The sequence below is a fragment of the Microtus oregoni genome, unplaced genomic scaffold, assembly GCF_018167655.1.
Source record: "Microtus oregoni isolate MIOR12 unplaced genomic scaffold, Mior012 000002F_ref0000024, whole genome shotgun sequence".
NCBI classification, from domain to species: domain Eukaryota; kingdom Metazoa; phylum Chordata; class Mammalia; order Rodentia; family Cricetidae; genus Microtus; species Microtus oregoni.
In genome coordinates this window covers 40,734,487-40,758,189 of record NW_024543061.1, presented here as the reverse complement: position 1 = coordinate 40,758,189, position 23,703 = coordinate 40,734,487, and the positions used below count along the sequence as shown (strand labels likewise).

Genomic DNA, 23,703 nt, shown 5'->3' with positions numbered 1-23,703 from the left:
GGGTGGAGGGCAGTTAGGAATGTTGTCTACCTTCACTTTACCTTCCCAGAACAAGAGAAGATTTGAGGTTGTGGCAATCCCCTGAAGCAAGAATGCCCCTCGTCTAGAGAGATGTTCAGTGGGTAAGAACACTGGCTGCTCTTCCAGAGGACCTGGGTTCAATTCCTAGCACCTACATAGCAGCTCACAACTCTCTGTAACTACAATTCCAAGGGGATCTGATGTTCTCTTCTGGCTTCTGTGGTCTTTACACTTGTGTGGTACATAGACATACATATAGGCAAAACACCAGTGCACATAAAATAAATCTTAAAGATTATTTTAATAATACAGTTCCCTAGCTGGTGTGCCGTCTTTGTGGTCCTTTTCACCTTCATCAGGAACTTCAGCATTGTGGACCGTGCCCAGAAAAGAGGTGTACACTGCTATGCTTGGGGTTTCCCCAGACTCTGGCTTTCCCCCACCTCCTCAAGGCTCAGACTCCACTCTTCTCTCCTCAGCTCAGACTAAGTCAACAAAGCCTTCTGTCTGCAGTGTGATCTTTTACAAACCAGCAGCTCTCTGCTTTCAGCCTGGGGTCTGCTGAGTTAAAAACATCCAGCCAAAGAGGCTGAGTTCCTAACCCTGGCTCTCTCCAGTGTCTTGGACTCGGAAGGTAGGGAGCCCTGGTGACTAGAGATCCGTTTGTTCACTGTCTCCAAACACTTCCCACCATACATGCTGTGACATGGAAGAAAGCCTCACTGATTCCCCTATCCCCTTTCTCATTCTTTTCTCCTCTCCCCTTTTTTCTCTTCTTCCTTCTCTCCTTTCCTCCCTCCCCCTCCTCTCTCTCTCTTCCTTTCTCACTTGCTCCCTTCTCTACTGAACTTTCCCTTACTCCTCTTTTCCTCCCCCTCCCTCTCTTCCTGTTTCCCACTTTCCTTTATTTCCTCATTCCCTCCTGTATTAGTCAGAGTTCTCTAGAGTAACAGAACATATAAAATGAATCTCCCCCCACTCACTCTGTGTGTGTGTGTGTGTGTATGTGCGCGCGCGCGCGCGTGTGCGTAGAGGATTTATTGGAATGACTTCCAGGCTGCAGTCCAGCTATCCAATAATGACTGGCTGTGAATGGAAAATCCAAGCATCCGGTAGTTGCTCAGTCCACAAGGCCAGATGTCTCAGCTGGTCTTCAGGATATGCTGGTATCCCAAAGAAGTAGATTCTAGTGCCAGTGAAAAAATGGGCGAGCTCACAAGGCAAAGAGCAAAAACTTCCTTCTTCCATGCTCATATATGAACTTCTCACAGAAGGTGTGGCCCAGATTAAACATGTGTCTTCCCACCTCAAAAGTCTGGACTAGAAGTAGATTCACATATTTCAAACCAAGCAAAAAAATCTCTCACCGGTCTGCCCTCCATATTTGATATCCGAACATGTCTTGCATTTTTATGTAGACCTCACACTTGCTTTTAGTGAACTGTTGTTGAATCACTCGAGGAGGAGCTATGTGGAACTTCTACTGTGCGTGCATGGGGTGTGGGCTTTTGATGACTGTGTGGCCTTTTCTGAGAAGCATTATCTTAAATCTAAATGTTAGACTTTACTGGACAAGGGTCTGACCTGCCTCCCTTCCTCAAGGAGAGCAACAGTGATGCTGAAAGCCAGTGAGGGACCTGCATGCCAGAGCTGTCCTTCCACATTAACTTAGTTCCATCCCAGTGCAGGAAACATGCAGACATACAGCTGGAGTCTCCAAATACTGACTGAATGAATGGTACCAGCATCGACACCTGTGCTAGCCCTTGGGTAATCGTCGCACTTTGTGGGGTCGGGGAGCACTTAACCATCATTAAGAAGCATTGTGCTTAGCTGTACTTTAGTGCCCTCTTAAAGGCTGAAGAGGATTAATTATAAACCTGGGGCCTCTGGAAATCTACTTGCAAAGTCAAACCTGTAGTAACATTTCGGTGTTACTGAGACAGTCATCGTGAATCATTAAACTTGCCCTGCGTCAGTCCTTTGCTTCCTGAAGGGAAGAGCAGGGTTCCAAGAGTGTGCATTGTTCGTTCCTCCCTCAAGCTCCTTCTCTAGCAGACATACCAACAAGTAGACAACAGAGGAGAGAAGTTTGCCACAACAGGAAGGCAGCTGTTCAGTGCCATGTGCTCTCTAAGTGGGTCCCTTCCCACAGGCGTACCTGGATCGTTTGCTCCCATTGTGCGTTCAAGGACAAACATGCACAGCAATAAACAGCTTCCGAGTTCAGTCCACCATTGCATCTTGCTAGTCTGTCTTCTTCCTGCCAGATCTGCCAAAGTAAACAAGCTCAGGGATATTCTTGTTTTTATTCTCCCAAGGCTACAACCCTGAACAGGGTCCTTTGGCCTTTTCTCAGTTTTGAGATAAAAGAAATGTGTGCTGTGTGTTGCTCTCTAAGTACTTCAAATGCTATGCAAAAGGTCAGGGCTGTAGAAGACTAGCAGGGATGTCAGGGGAGGAGCTTTGGAAGGGTTGACCTTCAGAGCTGAAGTTTACTGTGAGCAGCATCCTCTTGACTTGTTCTTAGACAGGGCTTTTTGGTTTTGCATCATTTTATCCATGGATTCTGCAGAGATCATTGCCGTGTCATAGCAAGAGTCTTGGGCTAGAGTTATGCACATCACCAAATTATGTGGAGGTAAGGGCATCTGATTGGAAGACACTGTCAACAGGCATCCCTCCTCTACACATGACTTGTTTGTGACTCCTAAGACTGGAGAAAGATATGCACAAAACATATAGTAGTATCGTCAAAGAAGAGGGCTTAGTAGTTTTTAAAAATTAGGGCCTTGGGGATCAAGTTCCAGCTCTGCCTGCTCATGGTATGAGCACAGGCAGAAGCCAAGGTGTTGAGGAGATTTTACTTTGCGGAAACAGAGAGGGCATCAGCCCCTCCACAGGGACGCCAGTCTGGTAGAGGATCTACTGCCACACCATGCTAATTTTGTGATTGCCTAAATTAGCACCATTTAAGAAGAAGACTTTTGAAGTGGATTCCCTGCTGATCAGTCTCCCAACACATACTTTATATAAAGCCTTTGATTTTTTTTTTCCGTCCATCATTACCATCACTGCCGTTCATCCACCTGTGTGTGTTTGTGCATATGTATTTATGAAGGCCAGAGGACTGCCTTAGGAAAGACACAGACTTGAAGTCCATATACACTACATTTTGGTACCTTATGGCCTGGCAGCTGAGCTGTTCTCTGATCCCTCTAGGAAGAGCAAGGGAAAGGGGCAGGATCTGATATCCTTCCTCTCACCTTCCTTTCCACCCTTAGCCCCAGGCAAAGGACTACAGACTTCTTCCTGGCAGAGTCTGCTGTAAGGGAAATGTGGTTTGGTAATCACTCTAAAGGCTCTGCTAAGTACCATGCCTGGAGAGTATCTGTTAGCAAGACCCTTTCCTCTGAGAATGCTTGTGTTTTAGAACTGTCTCCACTCTTGAACCTTTGGATCTGACAGAGGTTTATGTGGACATGGGTACATAGGAATATAAACTAAGTATGTGCATTTAAAAATTACTGATAATGGATCATAAGAATATTTATCTTAAAACAATTATTTGGCACATATGTGTGTATATCACTTAAGAGAAAAGCAAATATACATACTAATGAGATGGAAATGCTTAATTTTTATCTAAATGAATACATCTTTGCTGAATATTTGATATTGCAGAACAGAGTTTATTCAACATGTTTCAGAGTTGATAGACATTTGTTTTTAAAATAATGCTGAGAATGCCACTTTACATAAACATGTACTACAAAATGGAAAAAGTGTTGTTTTTTAAGATTTATTTGTTTATTATGCATACAGTTGGTGTGGGAGGTCCTTCTGTCTATGTGTTGCTTTTATTGGTTAATGAATAAAGAACTGCTCTGAGCCTGTGGCAAGGAAGAACAGAACTAGGCAGGGAAAGTTAGGCTGTATGCTGGGAGAAAGAAGGGCAAAGTCAGAGACACCAGAGAACCACCACCAGAGTCAGACATGCTGAAACTTTGTCGGTAAGCCACTGCCACGTGGCAATACACAGATTAATGGAGATAGCAGTGATTTAAATAATAAGGTTTCTGTGTAATTATTTGGGGGCTGAGCAGCTGGGAACTAACTAGCGGCTTCCTTCAACATACGGTGTTCTGCCTGCAAGTATGCTTGCACTCCAGAAGAGGGCACCAGCTCTCATTCTAGATGGTTGTGAACCACCATGTGGTTGCTGGGAATTGAACTCAAAGACCTCTGGAAGAGCAACCAGTACTCTTAGCCACTAAGCCATCTCTCCAGCCTGGCAAAAGTGTTTTCACAACCATTTCAAAGTCATTGGAAATGCTGTCCTAATCCCAAGCCAAAATTCATTTTTTTTTCAGTGAAATGCAAGCAAGCAACTCAAACAGCAGTTTTAAAAAACAAAACATTTTTTATTTCTGTGTATGCATTGTTTTGTCTTTGTGTATATCTTATGTGTGCCTGGTGTCCACAGAGGTAAGAGGAGTGCTGTGGGACAATGCTCTTGTACACTATAAAGATTTGTCACTCATATTGGTTTAATAAGATGCTGTTTGGCCAGTAGCCAGACAGAAAGTATAGGCAGGGTAACCAGACTAGGGGAATTCTCGGAAGAGAGTCAGTCACCAGCCAGATGCAGAGGAAGCAAGATGAGAATGCTGCACTGAGAAAAGGTACCAAGCCATGTGGCTAAAGAAACAAGAATTATGGGTTAACTTAAGTTATAAGAGCCAGTTAATAATAAGTCTGAGCTAATAGGCCAATCAGTATTTTATTAAATCAATATGAATGACAAATCTTTACAGTTTGTAAGAGCATTCTCCCACAGCAGAGGAGGGCATTGAATTTTCTAGATCTAAAGTTATAGATGGTTGTGAGCTGCCATGTAGGTGCTGGGAATTGAACCTGGGTCCTCTGTAAAATCAACAAGTCCTCTTAATTACTGAACTTTCTCTCTCTCTCTAGCTCTCAAACCAAATGTTCCAATACAATACAATCCTAATATCTACCAACTTGATACTTACATGCTGAGGAATAATGGTAGGGAAGGGTTAAAAGTCATGATATTCTGTAATTGAACATTATGCTTCTACCGGAACAGAATAGTTCATATGTGATGGCATACAGTCTTCCCAAATCTGAGTGGAGGTAATCCAGGCTTGCTCATTAGTATTGCATTTTGTGACAGAAAGCCTAGTGCAGAGTGCACATGTCGTGTGTTCAGAAACAAGACTGTAGTGAAGTTACGTGATCAGCACAGGCAAATGCTCTAAGAAACACCCCAGACTGATTACCCATTTAATTTTGAATTAATTTTTTTGCTGCTTATTAGAAACCTTATCCTGTTACCAGTATCTTTGCAACCCCATTTGAGGTCATGACCCACAGTTTCAAGAAGCCGAGTTTTACAGGGTCAACTTATGTATGAAGAGTCTCCATTCATGATGAAATTAGAACTCATGAGGATCTTTTAATTTGTTTTATATGTGCGTACATGTGTACTCCTGCCTGTCTGGTTATGTACCATGTGTATTCACATTTCCACGGAGGTCAGAAGAGGGCATCAGAACTCCTGGAACTGGAGTCACAGGTGGCTGTGAGCCACTTGATGTGAGTTCTGAGAACAGAACCCAGGTCCTGTGCAAGAATAGCAAGTGTTCTTCACCACTGAGCCACTTCGCCAACCCCCGATGAAGGTCTTAGAGTAAGATCATGTTGAAATGGAGAGCACAAATTCTTTCTGTAATCTTTTTAATCAAATCTTCAAAAACAAAAGATCTAGGCTCCATATATTTTAAGGTTAGTGAATCAACATATCCATCTCACATGCTCTTGTTACAAGAGCAACTGAAATCTACATTTTTAACACAAGAATTCCTACTAGAAAACAACTTTTATTAGTGTCAGTCCTTGAGGCTGTAGAGATGGTTCGATGATTAACCACACTTGTTACTCCTGCAGTGGACCCAAGTTCCGTTCCTACACGCACATGATGGCTCACAACCATTCATAACTTCAGTCCCAGGAGATTTGACGTTGACTTCTGACCACGGCAGGCACCAGGAATGCACACGGTGCACATGCATACATGCAAGCAGAAGAGTCATAGCACATAAAATAAAAGAACCTGAGAAAAATAACTCCACTCCTGGCACCGTACATTGCTGTTTTTCTGATTTTATGGTCCATGTTGCTTAGGAGTACTTCCTTCATAACTATAGCTTTCTAAAAAAAATAGAACCTAGCCTAACATCTAGAAGGAACAATGTTTTAATGTTCCGCATTAAAAATTTCAAAGAGCTAATGAGAAAACGTCCACTCCAAATGGCTAGGACTTAATGAGAATCAATATTTTTCTTTAACACATTAATTATATAATGTACTGACATTGTTAATCAATACTAGGTATATTAAATGAAGTGTTTTTCTTTTAAAGATATTCTGGAGCGTATACAATAACATCCCTCCTGTGACCAGCTTGTCTTTGAGATGTAGTTATCACTTAATGAGAGGAGAGCGGCGACCACTTTGGTAAGTGTCAATGGTTCACCTGAAGGTCAAGGTGGGCGGGAGATAGCTGGGCACCTCATGAGGACTCTTTTCCCCTGTGGCGTGCCTCATAACAGAAGTGTGCCCTGTTTATCAAGGCCCAGGCTCTCAGAGGAGCCTGATGTAGCTTCCTTAATTGCTTGGTGTAGTAGTGAGGGCACTTGGACAGTTAATTCATCCAGGCTGGGGCCTCTAATACCAGTAAATCTTTATATCCTTTAACCTTTCACAGTTCCTTACTCATAAGTAACAAAATTCTGTTTCAGTTCATTTCTCAGTGAATGATAGAAATGTAAATCGAACAAAAGCAAAGTGGAATTTTGTGGGAGCCTATGACTGAGAAGTCCATGGTTAGGGCTGCTGTTCCACACATCTGGCTTTCCATGTTTCATCTGGACTCTGACACTCTCCATGATGTCCCTTTGCTCTTTCAATGTTGGCTGCGTTTTCAGTCAGGCTTTCCTGCTTCTGGGAAAATAGATCTCTCAAGTTCCAGGCATTTTAAGCACTGGGGTTGAACCTAGAGCCTTGCAGAGTGTGTTAGGCAAGCACCCTACCACTGAAATACAGCCACATCCTTGCCCCCCGCCCCAGCCCCCTTTTTGAAGACAAGGTCTGACAGAGTTGCCCAAACTGGTCTTGAACTCACTTTGTAATAATGCTAAGCCTTGCACTTACCGTTCTTCTCCTTCTAAATAGCTGGGGTGACAGACCTGTACCACAGTCCTGCTAGTGTGAGCTGTGATATATGTGCTTCAAGTTTATCAGTGTCCGCATTCTCCAAGCACAATAAAATCTAGGGCGCACCACCACTGGCTCCCCACTCACTGTGGATCAGCTCTCCATCCCTGGCCAATCATGAAATGAGGAAGAAACGGTCTCGTGAGCAAACCTGGGATGCTAGTGTGTCTTTAACGCTAACATATGGGATCAGTCCTACCAGAGGCCTCTCACACGGAAATTGGGATGCTTTTCCTAGACAGGAAGTGTCTATCAAACCATGGTCCACCACAGCAACACTTAGTAAAGCTGTGACGCAAGTTTCCATGTGAGTTAAATGAGACAATAATAGGAATGTGCTCTAGAATGTGTAGTTCTTCACACCTGCAAAGCTGATACATCAGTTGTCAATCCCCAGGGAGTCAAGGAGGCCCTGGGTACCATCTCCTTGAGAATGAGAACCTTGTATCCCTGCACCCACCTTCGTCCCCGTCACAGTTCATTCCATGTTGCTCCCTCTCTTATCTCCATTCCCTTCCTTTTTCATTCTTCTGCTTTTGTTCTCAATCATAAGGCTGGTGAATATTTACTGAAAACTACCTGTGCACTTTTGTTTTCCCTATCAGCTGTTGTTAAACTAAATGGAAAAGGCAATACCCCCTCGTCATGGAGTGAAACATTAAATGTTGTTCTTTGATGTAGGGAGGAGGAGAGTAATGCAAAGGGTGGCGTGTGGAAGATGAAAGTCCCCAAGGACGGCACGGTAGGTCTCTGCTGAGCATCTTTCAGAACTGTCTTGGCATGGGGTGGAGCATGTTGGGCTTCAGAGAACCTGTCCAGATGTCTCCTGGCAGCCCTAAGTTGAGAAATTCATTTCTAACATTGGTTATGGTCACTTAATAGTGTCACCTTAAAGATGTCTAATTGAAAAAGCCGATATTGTGGTGCACACCTTTAACCTCAGCACTTGGGAAGCAGGGGCAAGCAGATCTCTATGAGTTTGAGGCCAGCCTGGTCTAAGGAGTGAGATCTAGGACAGCCAGGAGGCAGGACTACACAGAGAAACTCTGCCTCAAAAAAAAAAAAAAAAAAAAAAAAAAAAAAAAAAAAAAAAAAAAAAAAAAAAAAGAAGAAGAAGAAAAAAGAAAGAAAGAAAAGAAAAAGATAAAGATAAAAAAAGAAAGAAAATGTGTAATTGTGACTCTACAGAAATCATGCAATGGCATCCCTGTATTGTGTAGCCATCAAGGTCTAGAGCCTGTAAACTTTAGGGCAAAGCCAATGGTAACTGTTTCCTCATTAGGCATGCCTATATGCAAGCTGGTCTTCCACAGGAGATCAGGATCCTTCCCACCAAAGGCTCTGTCTTCTTGCCTAGAGACAGAAACACCTCCAGAAGGACCATGGCATGAAAAATGGGGTACCTTGGGGGCTCCTTATTTCATGGGGATTCATGGAGCTGGACAAGCTTCGGCAGTTTAGTTTCCCCAGGAGTGGGCTTGGTACTGAAATGTGAGCATAGGCCTTAAAAATTAGCTTACAGGGCTGGAGAGATGGCTCAGCCGTTAAAGGCTAGGCTCACAACCAAAAATATAAACATTAGCTTACACAGCCCTGGAGAAAAAAAAAAAACTCCTTTGAAAAGAGACAAAATAAATTATCTGGGCACAGAAGTGCATCCCTGTGATCCCAAAAGCTGAAAATAGAGGCAGGAGAATTATGAGTTCAGGTCTTACCTATGCTGTTCAGTGAGACTCTGTGTAGAAAACAAACAAAAACATAAAAAGCAAAAATGGGTGGAGGGTTTGCAGGTCAGTTGGTACAGTGCTTGCCATGGAAGCATAGGGACCTGAGTTCCAATCCCCAGAAGCCATATGAAAAAGCTGGTTTGGCTGTGAACAACTGATACCCAGTGCTGGGAGGCAGAAACAGGAAGATCCTTGGGGCTTTCCAGCCAGCTGGTCTAGCCAAAACAGTGACCTTCAGTTCAATGGAAAGATCCTTACTCAGTGCACCCCTTTAATCCCAGCACTCAGGAGGCAGAGGCAGGTGGATCTCTGAATTCGAGGCCAGCCTGGTCTATAAAGCAAGTAGGACAGTTATACAGAGAAACTCTGTCTCAAAAAAAAGCAAAAAAAACAACAAAAAAAAGATCTTTATTTTCAAAAAATAAGGTGGAGACATGATTGAGGAAGATACCAGAAATCAACCTCTGGCTACCACATATCCCTCCCTCCCTCCCTACACACACACACACACACACACACACACACACACACACACACACTCAATAAATACATAAGGAAGAACAATCATTAGAAATATGGACAGAAGGGCGATTTTTTTCTAGTTTCTTCCATGTGATTATGTTCAAAGAATTACAATGCTTCTGCGAGACCCCTCACATGTACAGGAGTCATCTCCCCATGAGCGCGCAATTGAAGTTACAACCAAACTTGCTGGGCGGGGCTGCAGACCTGGTTGTTACACGACAAACATGAAATACGCCAGAGCGGCTAAGCAGGAGCCAGACAAGGTGTGTGAGCCTCTCTGCCCTGCGAAGAGAGAGCAGGCAGAAAATAAGAAGGAGCGGGATGCTCTTAGACGTTCTTCAGTTTCAATAAGCATGCTTCCCGCCTTTCATGTGTGTTACTGCACTTATTTTCTTGCTTATTTTTGAGGCAATGGAGAGCCACCCTGGGGCTTTACATGTATGTGTCTTATTTGGAATTAGACTAGGAATCACCCTAGACTTGGAACTCTAGTGGAAGCCATCATGATGCCCACACCCATAGAATAGTCCTGTTCCCCCTTGCCAGCTCACTAGGCTAAATTTAGGCATCGATGCACTTTCTTGCCTTGGCTCTTATGTTTCAGTCCCCCACTGGAAGTCTGGAAGGCTACAGCTGCCTTTGTTCAAAACAGAAGCATGAAGGCTCCCTTGCCTTGCTCTCCTCTCTCAATCCAGCTTCATCACCCATGGAGCTCAAGATCAAAGTTGGACAGATGGGAGAAGGGAAGGGCTAGGAAAGAAGACATAAGCCTTTCTAGGAGTAAGGGTTCACCTTCAGCTCCCTAGTTAAATGCTGTTGCCTTGATTAAAATATAAGCAGCTGCTGCAAGCTCATTAGAATGTAATAATAAGCATTGTTACAGTTAATGAGTCCTGTGCGCCTGGCATATGATGCATGCAGCTGTTTATGGTGCAGTCTTAAATCCTGAGCCCTCTTGATGCAGTTATTGATGTGTTATACTTGCAACAGCCTTATGAGGTCAATCCTGTTGTTATTCCCTCCAAGATGAAAGCTAGAGAAGCTAATGGCCTGCCCAGGTCACAAGGAGTAAAGTGAGCAGTTTCTCCATTCAGACTGGACTCTGGGAGGCCTCCAAGTCTAGGAGCCATGGCAAGGGGGAACCTAGGTGTTTTTCCAGGGAAAATTTAGGAAAGCCATTGTACCTCCAACATCCTGTGAGTGCATTCTATCTACTTGACAGCATTAGTACATATCCCATAGAAGGAGCTCTGGTGCTTCTTACTGGCAGGAGGCAGAAAGGCATGCAGGCTAAGCATCACTTCCAGGGAAATTGTGTGTGTACAATAGTACATAAATTTATCACTCTGTGCAAACAACCTGTCAGCATGAAATGGAATTGTTCACATCTCTAGCATTCAGTGAGTAACAATGTTTCTTAACATTCTTGACTTGAGTAACATCTTAAGTGGTAACATTTTAAGTACTCCATCAACTGAAATCCAGAAACAAAGAGAAGGATTTTGCTAATGGTTCTCAAATGTAATGGGTTGGTGTACTGAATGAGTAAGAGTTAAAGACTTCAGAAAATGAGGTGAGTCAAAGGTTTATGCCCCCCCCCAGTTCTTTTGGAGTTTATGGGGGCTTCACTAGCAGTTAAGGCCCTGGGCCACTTCGGCTCCCGTACCTGTATGATGGCACATACTCACTTTGATCTGGGGGTGTCTGTAGGTTCCAACTGTGGGTGGGGAACCTGTGTTTCTTTAGCACCTGATGATAACTGCCTAAACATTGTCTTGTTTTTATTTTTGTTCTCTCCTATCTCAGTCCACAGTTTGGAAAGAGTTGTTGTTAGCGACCATTGGGGAGCAATTCACAGACTGCGTGGCAGCAGGTAAGAAGGCCACAGCCCAGTTACCCACACTCTGGTATGCTTGGTTCATGTTTGTTACTCACAGACCTTTGTCTTTCTACCTGCCTGCAAGGTGTTGGTTTTGTAGCTGTGATGTCATTTAGACTTGTTCCTGTGGCGTGGTGTTTGGTGTGAGATGTGTGTATTTAAGCACCTTGTGCATGTTTACATGTGTGTACAGTCAACCCTTCCTATCCTCAGATCTTGCATCCATGGAGTCACAGATTAGAAATAGCATAGAGCATGAAGAGGGTCTGAACTAAACACACACATACATTTGCCCTTATTCAAGGAGCAGTACAGTGCAAGCAACTTGCACAGCATTTGTGTTAAGGGTTACAAGTAAAAGAGAAATGCTTGAAAGTCAGTGTGAGCTGGCGGTATAGCTCTGTGGTAGAACACCCACCTGGTGTGCAAAAAACAAACTGTTGCAAAATAAATACCTAAATAAATACTTTGTGAAAATATTATGTGCAAATATAAGGGACTTAAGCATCCATGGTATGGAGGGGCTCTAGAACTTATTGTTCATAAATACCAAGGGCTGAATATATATTACATCTATAAAAACACATGTGAATATATATACATATATATATGAAATATGACATTCATCCCATATAAATAGGCAGAAAGAAAAGAGAAATCTTTGTCAGTGGGCCAGCATGAGTAGTAGATTTCCTGTAGCTGCCTCATCTCCTGGAGGGGAAAAGTGTCTGCCATGCCCAGTGGGTGGATAGGAACAGCTCCTTCCTTCTCTCTCACTTTATTTCTTTCCCTTGTTCTCCTGGCTCTGCTCAGAGAGGCGGACCCTGGGAGACAAAGATGTCTCACTTTTCCTGCCCACAATCTTCCAGCTAAGGCTGAAACAAGAGCTTCAGGAAGTCGCCTTTGGAGAAGGCTTTGACAAGGCTTTCATAGAGCCCCTCTGAGAGCAGTGGTGTGTGTGTGTGTGTGTGTGTGTGTGTGTGTGTGTGTGTGTGTGTGTGTTAGGGCTGGAACCGTGGGCCTTATGCATCTAGCCATGAGCTCTCACACCTCCTTCCCTCTGTGAGCTATCTTAGTTCACCATTGAGAGGGACTGCTTATGTTGTGATCTCTTTCCTCCTTTGGGCACTTCTACCCAAAACTTCTGGGGGTATGTTTAAAGTAAAGATTTGTGGGGCTTTTTATTTTGTTTTGTTTTTTGTTGTTGATTTTAGGGTTTGTTGTTGTTGTTTGTTTTGTTTTTCATTTTTCTTCCATGCTGCTTTTGGTTTTGGGTTTTATCTGCTTCATTTGCTGTTTTGTTACTGTTTTTTGTTTGTTTAAGTAAACTGGCGTGGATCAGTTTACACCCAGACTTAGGCTGTCTCTGAGAGCTCTTATCACCTTGAAGGTCCCATGACCAATCTCACACTTACCTCATGGGGGTAGGGGCGGTGCTCAGCCATTCCGCCTTTCTATACTGCCTTTCACGCCACTTTTACTCGCTTCAGACAGATTGTGTGTTATGACGAAATGGTTTTACCAGTTCAGGTTTCTTTTGTTCCAGTGGAGCAAAGCTAACAACTTTGTTCTGCACATCCCAAAGCACACCCTGTGTGTAGCTATAAAGACAGAAGTCCCTGTAAGTAATAGGAAATACCCAGTAGTGAGCAAAGAAGGCCAGTTCTTCTGCGGCTGACTAGAAAGGAGGACACTATTAACTGTTAACCTTCAGCACGTCTACTAACCAACTCTGTCTGTTGAAGTTTCCAGCCCATCTTCCTCAGCCTCACTTCTAGAGCATCTTTAAACCATGACTCCTCCAGACTCACTGTCTTCTGCTGCCAGGGCTCTGCCACCATCCAGGTGTTGCTGGCTGGTTCTCCATGTGAACTTTATGTATTTCACCATGGAGCTGCCCTCTCCTAAGAGCCCGGGCTTTTGACAACACTGTTTGCAAAAACGTTCTTCCTGTTTGTCAGAAGCCACGCCAGACTGAAATAATGACCATTTGCCCTGTTTGGCATCTGCCGATTATTTCACCCACTGCCAGCAGTGTAGGAAAGGATAATCCCAAAGGATTGGGGACACTCACATCTCCCCTCCAAACTGGGTTCTTGCTGTCCTGGCCCTTCTTGAGAGTGAAATGCTGGATCACCTCTTTCTTTGTGTATTAATTTTATTTTCACATGAAATTTATCATCAAGCTCTGACAACTATATTTTAAATCAACGAACACAACAGGAACAGTACTTTTCTTGGTGACATGAGAGAGTCTGAGGTTGCTCATGAGCAGATGCAGTCCTGCTTTTGTTTTTACTTATGTTTGAATGTGATGGGTGTGCAGAAAAATTTCAGCATTATAGCTGTGGAGCTTGGCAATCATGCCAGCTTAGAGAGTTTTATATATTAAGTTTTATATATTAAGAAGTTTTATATATTAAGAATCAGGACATCAATGTCTTCTTGCCCACCAATCTTCCTTTATCTTTCTCTCCTTCATAGGATGCCATCAGTTCAACTTTGAACACCATAGTTTCATTTTGCACAATTTTGAACACTATACATGCTCATGAAGTTTTAGATTATGCATGCTCCCATAGCCGTGATCAAATTCATTCATAAAGGAAAACAGGCAGAGAGGAAGGAAGGGAAAGGGGACATGGAGGGGAAGGGGGAATTATTTCATAGAAAATAGTTTCTTTGGATAGACTGGGTATGCCGCTATGTAAATCATATTCAACATGTAGGTCCCAGCAAGCCTCTTTTTACGTGGATTCTGGGGATCGGACTCAGGTCTTGGGTTTGCAAAGCTAATACTTTACTGGCTGAGCCATCTAGCCAGTCACCACTACCTCTACTGCCACTACTACCCCGACCACCAGCACTCCCACCACCTCTGCTGTCACTGTGACCACCCACCAGTAGATAAACCTCATGTTGTTTCGTCATGCAGCAGTTTGGGAATATATGGGTTGTTGCTTTTGGTGTTTTTTTCCCAACATGTTCAAATGCCCAAGTAGAAAAATTGATGGCTTGAACATCTCAACTTACAGAGGATGGCAAATTAGCAGCATGTATTAGCTAAAATAGAGTTCTCTAACTGCAGTAATGCCTCTCTCTTGCATGCTGCTTATTGGAGCAGAGTAAGCAAGTAAGAGAGCTGATTCTGCTCCATGAATGTGTCATGAACATTCAAAACTTGGAGTCAAACGCCTCTGCTTCTCTCATTTTTGCTACCAGTTAGTGTGAGCAGAGTGACTGCACAGGAACATTGTGATACCTGGGCATGTCGTGCAGCCGCTGTGCTCAAGTGTCTCTGTGGCAGCCCCATGTTGGAGAAAGCCCATAGTGACCAGTGTAAGTTGATGCCTATTGAGCATCCACTGGCAGTCATGGTAGAGCGTCACTTAGGAGCCTCTCTTACTTGACCTGTAGTGCTGACAGGTAGTTGTCAGCTCTTTAACCCATGGTTCAGCCCAGTCAGAGGGGTGATTGCTAGAAGGAAGCACCAGAGGGCAGAGCGAATAGGAAAAGAGCAGACAAAGCAGAGGAACCACTGGACACACAGCGACTGGGTCCTACAGGTTTCAAAGCAGATGGTGCTAACAGCCTCAAGGCCTCTAAAGGCTTAGTAGGAAGTCATATACTGGTCTTGGAAGAGAGGCCAGGCTTCAAGCAAAAAGTTCATCTGAGTTCACTTGGCTTTCAGAGGGCAGAGAATTATGCAACCTATTTTAGAAAAAGTCTCATCAGAACAGAGTCAGAAATTGACAGAAAGCTTTGGGTAACGTGTTAAAAAGGGTAAAATTACTTATCTGGAAAATTCATTTGGCTTGAACACTCTGTTTATCGAGTCCCCGGCTAAATATGATGCAGCTCTTGCAGCTTCTGTGCCGACTTGACTTTCTGCAGCAGTCCCCCACGGAAGCAGTCACTTCAAGTGCCCTTCTTACCCATAAGTCACAGCTAAAGTGATGGGCGTTTGGTGTGGCCAGACTGGCTTGTGGTTGTTTACTCATTCGTGCCTTTTCCTCCTCTTCCCCCCAGACGATGAAGTGATAGGGGTCAGTGTGAGTGTCCGGGACCGAGAGGATGTCATCCAGGTCTGGAACGTCAACGCCTCACTAGTGGGCGAAGCTACTGTGCTGGAGAAGATCCAGGAACTCCTGCCCCACATCACTTTTAAAGCAGTGTTTTATAAACGTGAGTGCTTCTTTTCTAGTCACTTTTTCCAAGGTTCTTCTACCAGACTTCCAGAGAGAGAAGCATATTGCAAGTGAGGCGAAGGCAGAACCACTCGGAGCTCTATCAATGCAGAAAGCAATTCAACACAATGCTCTTAAGGGGTTTTTCAATCAAGTTTAGTTTCAGAAATTAATAGGAGATTCTGTTCTTGCCAAAGTACATGGATCCTAAAAGCAAATACACATGGTATTTGTTATTTCAAAAATTTAAACCTGAGCTTAATTTTTTTCAGAGAAAATTTTATTCTATTGGAAATAATAATAACAAACAAACACACACACACATGTCAGTCAGTGAGATGGCAGGCAGATGGTCAGTCATCCTTTCCTACACAGAAATCTATAATGTCTAACATCTGTATGTATAGGGGCGTTCAGGTATGATTGACAGGCCTACTGAAATGCCACCACTTCATCATTCTGGTGACTGTGGCAGAGTCACCAGGAATTCACATGCAGTGGTACATCAGCTCTTGGTGTGAACAGGTGTGTGGACCCATTGTTTCCATTGTGATTTGTGTTCATTGCTTTTGTGTGCTTTCTAGAAACAGTCATTTTTTTTTTCCATAATGAAAACATCTTAGCACTTTTGGACTGGCGTTTGGTAGTTCACATGGTGGGCTACATGCTCAATAGTGAGATAAGGGAACGATTGACAGCCACACACACATTTGTGATGGATTGTCAATGTCCCCAACCGTCCTGGCAGTCACAACCCCACTTTTTTCTTACTATTGTATTTCATTGAGTCTAAGATGCTCTTGATCATAGTACACCCTAGTATCTTAGTGTTTAAAGGAAGAACAAGTAATCAAAGGTTTTTAGTTAAACCAGGATGCATTATTGACTCTAGAGGTTTTGAGATTTGCAGGGGTACAGAGCAGGGGGCATCTTAGAATCTCCGTAATATACGTCATCATTGTCTCACTAGTCCTGGTCCTTGTTGAGAGGCTAAACACATTTAAATTTTGTGATTGCCCTTGTGCTACAGCACATATGAAAACGCAGGCCTCCCTGGGAGGAATTCTGTAGCCTGTCCAACAATCAGGGTCCACACAGGGAAATGGATCCTGTGCTCTGTGCACTTAGAGGGTGCTGATCCTCAGAACTGTGATAGAAAACAGTCAGGGTCCACACAGGGAAATGGATCCTGTGCTCTGTGCACTTAGAGGGTGCTGATCCTCAGAACTGTGATGATAGAAAACAGTCAGGGTCCACACAGGGAAATGGATCCTGTGCTCTGTGCACTTAGAGGGTGCTGATCCTCAGAACTGTGATAGAAAACAGTCAGGGTCCACACAGGGAAATGGATCCTGTGCTCTGTGCACTTAGAGGGTGCTGATCCTCAGAACTGTGATAGAAAACAGTCAGGGTCCACACAGGGAAATGGATCCTGTGCTCTGTGCACTTAGAGGGTGCTGATCCTCAGAACTGTGACAGAAAACTTAAAATGGAAGAGACAGAAAATACAGTGCAGTGTGGTCAGGGCAGGCACATGGATACCATTAGTGGTCCAGAGGGACATGTCAACTCTAGTTCACCCCAGTATCAAACTGTCTCCAAAGCCCGTAAGGATAATTAGCAAAAACTATAAAAGGAAATGTGAGTTAGTGCCAAGTTCAAGTGGGCCCACACTTGAGTCTGCCCGCGCTTGACTCCCAGGAGGAGAAAGCGGTTGAGAGTCGTTGGGTTTTTAACCACACTTTACCAGCGTGACCCTTGGCAGTTTCACTTTCTTACCTGTGTCCAGAAGGTTGGTCTCAGATGATCTCCAAGGTTCCTTCTTCTTTACAATTCTGTGAGCAAATTGACAGGTCACAAACTGGTCAGCAGCTCAGCATGAAATCAGTGTCTACTTAGGTGACTAGGCTCCAGCTTTAGGGCTGGGGATTCGCCACTTAGCTGTTGGAGTGGTGGCAGGAGGTAGGAAGGGGGGTTGGGGGGGGGAGTCAGGCAAGGAGAAAGAAAGTTGCACCCAGGCTAGCCGAATGACACCTGGATAGACATCCCGAAGGTAGGTGACAATGTCAGGTGTGTGAGTCAGAAGAAACTAGCTGCAGCTCTAAGCAGAAAACTGCCTTTTAATGACACCCTTGAACATTTCAAAGCTCAGAGTGTGCAATTTAAAAATTGGAATTCCCTGGATTCGACATGAAACAGGCCGTCCTTTCCTTGGCACAGTTGCCCGTGTCTATTATAGAAGTGATCTGGGAAAATGGGGTCTGGACAGAAGCTGGTTCACAGGGTAAGGGACAGTCCTGGGTGAGCTAGGCTGGAAGGGGCCGGTTCATGCCACCTTTGTCTTATTAATGGGATCCTGGTGCCCTGGAGTTTGTACAAGTTGGCTGGCTAGATGACTGGGATGCCAGGAGAATGCCAGAATAACCAGTCCTGGCCTCCGTAGGCAGATGAACTGGACGGTGCCACTTAATGTGATTTCCATCCAAGACTGAAGATTTGAGGGAGATAGTTTATACACACCCTCCCTGCTTCCATCAAGTTCCTTGGACAGCTGAAGGACAAAGGCCTTGATCTGGTGTGAGCGTTGTATAGGACAGGGATTGGAAAGCCAGGGACTGAAACGGGGAGCCAGCTTCTTGACTCCCTTTCCCCCACCCCCAACTCAGTCATTCCATGTGAACATTGCCGAGAGCAATCTCTACATTTTCATATGATTGGGAAAAAGCAAAACTGTTTTGTAACACATGAAAATTATATCAGTACCAAGCTTCAGTGGCTTGGTTGCATAAGGAAGCACTCATTCGTGTCCACATTTTCTATAGCTTCTTCAGCCACCAGGAATTGTGTGGATTTCTACTAAAAGTCTGCTGGCTCCTGGATCTGAAATCCTCTAATCGTTTCCCCAATCGCTCTGGGGGTGACAAATGGCCCTCAGTGCCCAGATGCTCACAGTATTGCGGTGTATCTGCTCTTTGACACTTCAGTGCTTCAGCTGTGGCTGTCCTGAACCTCCCCTCCACCCCAGCACACCTAGACATGAGAAAAGCCTTTGCCTCGACCCTGCCTTTGCATTTATAATTTGCAAATCAGCATTGCCAACATTCTTACAGTTCCTTACATTGGCTCTGAAACATAGTATATTTCGCTGAAGACCAGTCTATGTTTTATTTGGTGTCTGCCCTAAAACATCTTTATTAAAGATAGGAATTAGGGCTGGGGAGCTAGTTCTAAGGGGACCTGAGTTCAATCCCCAGAACCCACATTTAAAACAGCTTGGGCTAGGGCCCAAGGAGATGGCTCAGCAGTGAGGATTGTGTACTGCTCTTGCAAATGACCTGAGTTCAGTTCCCAACACTGTGACAGGTAGTTTATAGCTGAAACTTCAGGTCTAGGGGATCTGACACCCAATTCTGGACCCCACAGGCAACCGCACTCATGTACCCCCACACAAGTACATGTAGTTTAAAAATAAATCACTAAAGAAAATAGCTAGGGCTGGAGAGATGGCTCAGTTGGCAGCAGCACTTGCTACGCAGCATGATGACCTGAGTTCACATCCCAGCATCTGTATGAAATAGGTGATCATTGCCACACACACTGTAACCCCAACACTATACGGGCAGAGACAGGAGGATTGCCAGTGCTTTCTGGCCCTATGCCGGTCCCAAGTTCAGTGAAAAAGTCTGTCTCGAAGAATATGTCAGAGGTGACAAAACAGGACACCCAGTGTCCTTCTTCAGCCTGTAGACATGAGGCATAGGTACAATCCAGTACCCATATAGCATGTACACATACCACACACACACACACACACACACACACACACACACCACACACACAGCACACACCACAGTGCAGATGCACACGTACCATGCATGTCATCTACACACACACACACACCATATACACACACATATACATGTAGACACACCTACACATACAGAAAGCAGAGTGTGGTTGTATCTGCTTATAATCCCAGCACTGGGGAAATGAAGCCAGGTAAATCTCTGGGGCTTGCTGGCCAGGCTATCCCTGAGCAAGGTCCAGGCCAGTGAGAGAACTTGACTCAAAACATAAGAAGGATAGCACCTGAGGAACACCAGCCATGACTATTCCCTGTCCTCCCTATCCTTTCGGTCTCCCTCCCTGTCTCCGCCCCTCCCCGACACACATGCACTGCCCACTACACATGCATGTGTACCTTCACATGCAGACACATACTCAAATAAAGAACATATTTTAAAAATCAAATACTTAGGAAATTGAAACTCTGACCGATAAGCAATGAAACTTGAGTAGATACCATGTCAACAGTCCTAGTCACCCTGGGAGTTAGAAGGTGCATCTTTCCCAGCGGTTTATCTAGAAGAATTGCTGCTTGGAGTAGCTACCCGAGATGATCTTAAAGGACCGCTGATGTGCTGGCCTCACTCTCGGTGGTCTATATTAAAAGTAAGAATAGGAGCCATACGGAGGTGAAGTGGGGCACTCAGTTCTGCCTCCCTTTATTGCCTGGATGAGTGAGTGGATGTACTTGGACTGAATAGCCCTGGCTGTATTAGACCTTGCCTCGTGATGACATCTAGACAACACCTGACTTAAACTTGGCCCTTTGCATTGCAGCTAATAATGTGTCTCACGGGCCTCCCATTTCTTGTCTTCCAGTTTAAAAAAATTAAGTCTTTGAAGAGCATAATTTTTATTGTCAGTTTCCTAATTAGTAATTCCACAGGACAAGCTATGAAACCCCTGAGGTGTAGGGTGAGGGTTGGGGAAAATAATAGAACCATCAATTTTATGACGCTTTATTTCCCACAGAAGGTGTTGAAAAGCAGGGGGCACGAGATGACCCACCCCCTTGTATGGTTCTGTTTTGTTTTGTGTTATTCTTGAAGGTGGGCTTGGGAATGGCTCTGTCTTGGGTCACAGGTTTCCCCCTTCCCATGCATTTTTGTGGGGCTCATTTTCCCTGTAGCGTTTGCCTAGAGCCCAGCATCCCCTCCTCATCAGCTAGTGTGGATGAGTCATCCCCATCCCCCCTCCAGGCACAGCAAGAAGAAGCAGGCAGCATGCCCACAGCTTGCTTATCCCTTGTTTTCATTTTCATTATTACGTTTCTCAGGAAATGCACGCCTTAGCTAACAGTTACTGGCAAAATTTTAAAAAAAGAAAGGAAGAAAAGAAAAAGTAAAAAAAAAAAAAAGGTATTTGAGTTCTTGCCAACATCTGGGGAAGCTAAATGAGATGCCTAGAGGGGGTTGGCCCATCCTTTGCTTAAAGTTTTCTTTCCTTCTTTTCCTTTTTGTTTTTTTCTGTCCTTTAGCCCATGAAGAGCATCATGCTTTTGAAGGTGGACGTGGAAAACACTAATTGCACTCTGTAAAGAATTCTTTATCCTTTGCTGATTGGTTTTGGAAACGGTCTTAACAGGAGGGAGAGTGAAGAGAAGACTTGCCGAAGCCCGATGCTGGTCCATTTAGAGTGGGTTTCTGTCCTTGCGGACAGGGGCGGTTAGGACTCCAAGCAGCAGGTGGGGTTGGGGGAGAGCCTGTGGGTTTCTGCCATCATATCCTTGGGGTTTTTTTTGTTGTTGTTGTTTTGTTTTTTAAGAAAACTTTATTTTTCTTTTTTAGCTTTCTTAATTCTCTGTGCTTTGCACTCTTCCCCTCCCCGTAAGATTCCTTATTCAGGGTAATTATTGTTTTCTGCACACCCTTTCATTGAGGCATAAGAATTGGGTTTCCCCTTCAGTAGCTCTACTGTACCTTGTTAAGGAACATCTGCATAATCGCCACAGGACTGCCTGTGAAACCACAGGGCACCAGGAGGAAGCCTAGCCTAGCAAAACCCCCTTTCTGATAAATTGTTGTGACACTTGCCTGCATACTGTGAGCTGGGCATTGGTTCCTTTGTCTGTGTGTTCCATAGAAACCATGCTCATTGATGGCCCGCACATCTTAAAACCCTTTTAAAAAGCAGTAGAAGGAAAAGAAATTGTTGGTTTGCCTAACATGAAAACTTTCATCACAATTGAGTGTCAGACTCAAATCAAACTCTAGGATGTGGGGGCCTACTGTGCTAGTATTTCTAGCCGGAATCCCAGTCTGGCCTTTTCAACCCAAGCAAGCCCCATGATTTGTCCAGAGAGGAAACCTCATGTTTACCCACTTAGAACTTTCCAAGTCAATCCCCACACCTGTGTGAAGTGATCCCTGTCCTGTGTCCTCTCTGAAAATGGGTGGCAACCCTGGCACTCACGCAGTGGAATTGGAGTGCATCTCCTTCCTCTTAACTGTGTTATTAGCTGTAGGGTTATACTACCTAAGAAATATTGGTTCAGAGCATTGCAACTCCTTTCTGGGCTCCTGTTTCCCTCTCAACCTCGCCCCAGCTCCTGGTAATTTTCCCTGTAAAAGGGCCTCCCTCCTCTTGGCTTGGGTTTAGAGCCACGGGACCAGTGCAGTGTCTTTACCTATCAAAGAGCAAATTTTTAATTCCCCTTGCACTCTTGGCCAGCAGAGAGATGGGGCTGCGCCAGGCCTTCCACGTGTATTTGTAAATAAAATTTCCCATTCCCATATTTTAAATGGCTCTCAGTAACCTCTGTTTATAATAGCCGTGGCCTCCGCTTGCATTGCTAAACACTCCGCCAAAATAATCAGCTGTCAAAGTTTAGGAGTTACTTCTTTTCTGAAGTCCCTAGGCCGTTTCATCTGGGTATTGGATACTTCTAGAAAAATCCCAGGATGCATTTGTCTAAATGACGTGTTCTTCTCTGAACAGTTTCTAAACTTGTTTTAAAAGTATAACTCAAGGGGGGCTGGAGAGATGGCTCAGTGGTTAAGAGCATTGCCTGCTCTTCCAAAGGTCCTGAGTTCAATTCCCGGCAACCACATGGTGGCTCACAACCATCTGTAATGGGGTCTGGTGCCCTCTTCTGGCCTGTAGACAGACTGTTGTATACATAATAAATAAATAAATATTTAAAAAAAAAGTATAACTCAAGGATTTAAAACTTATTCTGGACATGAATTGAAATTCCTTTTTATACTATAAGTATTTTTCTGATAGATTAGTAAAAAAAGGATATAATTGACTTCCTTATTATAATTGTCATATATATATTTCCATAAGTAAATAAATTTTGAGGAATTTTTATTTTTGAACTTTATTTAAAGCATTTGTGATGACATGTTCAATTTTTGCATGTATGTAGCTTTTGAAGTAAAAATAAAATAAAATAAATAGGAATGTTAGGCTTACGTTAATGCTTCCGAGTTTCTATCATTTATGAACATGAAACATGACAAGCACACAAAGTAGATTTTCATCCCATGAACTTCTATAGCTGTCTCTCTTTGGAAAACACTAAACATGAACAGTATTTAGCTGCTTAATGTTCAAAACCTGTCATCTGGATTACTTTGAGTGGAGTTTGTCAAATTTTGCTTTGGAAATGGTTTTAATTGAATATTTAGTCATAATTGACTCTGTGAGAACTAACCTGACTTACGCAGTTCAAAGCCTTTCACTGCCTCCTTAAAGAAGCTGATGCTCTGGGGAGACAGAGGCGACGTTTAGGGGCATGTGACTCGGTGTCAGAGCAGTTCAGCCATCTTCACTACTGCTGGGGCTTCTTGGTCCTTTAGCCAAGTCCTGTGAGTGCAGGCCCCGGTCTGCTCTGCAAAGACCCACGCAGAAGCCAAGGGCTTGCTCCAAGGGCTTGCTTTCTTGAGGCAGAGCCAGGAAAGCCGGTGGAAACCAGTGTGTTTTCTCCTCCATCCTGTTATCCCAAATTGCCGTATTACAGGCCTTGCTTACACTGGGAAAGATGCACCCGCTGAATCAGGACACGCAGTAGCCGTGAAAGCCTTGTCCTTGAAGCGTTTCCATGACTTTTGTAAACACTTTCTGAATGTTTTTAAGGTTTGCTCTTTCACCTCCGCTATCTCCCGTTTCTGAATCGACCCAGTAAACCTGCATTGCTGTAATTTAGATTCATGGTTCCCATGACAGAGAACAAACATGAAAAGGAAAACAAGATTCCTGGAACCCATAAGGT

The 23,703-nt window shown here is 44.0% G+C and overlaps 1 protein-coding gene across 4 annotated transcripts in view; it reads left to right on the top strand.

Annotated features, from left to right (window-relative positions):
* The window catches only part of Eif4e3 (eukaryotic translation initiation factor 4E family member 3), a 417,079-nt gene that overhangs the window by 20,154 nt on the left and 373,222 nt on the right, over positions 1-23,703 (top strand). For 3 of the 4 annotated variants that reach the window (XR_005972187.1, XR_005972188.1, XM_041630166.1), the window contains exons 3-6: positions 6,470-6,564; positions 8,005-8,065; positions 11,382-11,448; positions 15,484-15,639. Coding sequence is in view for 2 of the 4 variants with exons in the window: in XM_041630166.1 (XP_041486100.1) it covers positions 6,470-6,564; positions 8,005-8,065; positions 11,382-11,448; positions 15,484-15,639 (379 nt within the window). In the remaining 2 variants the exon portion in view is untranslated. Of the gene's footprint in view, positions 1-6,469; positions 6,565-8,004; positions 8,066-11,381; positions 11,449-15,483; positions 15,640-20,964; positions 22,869-23,703 lie in introns of those variants that run through there. The other variant, XM_041630161.1, reaches the window with a different exon arrangement.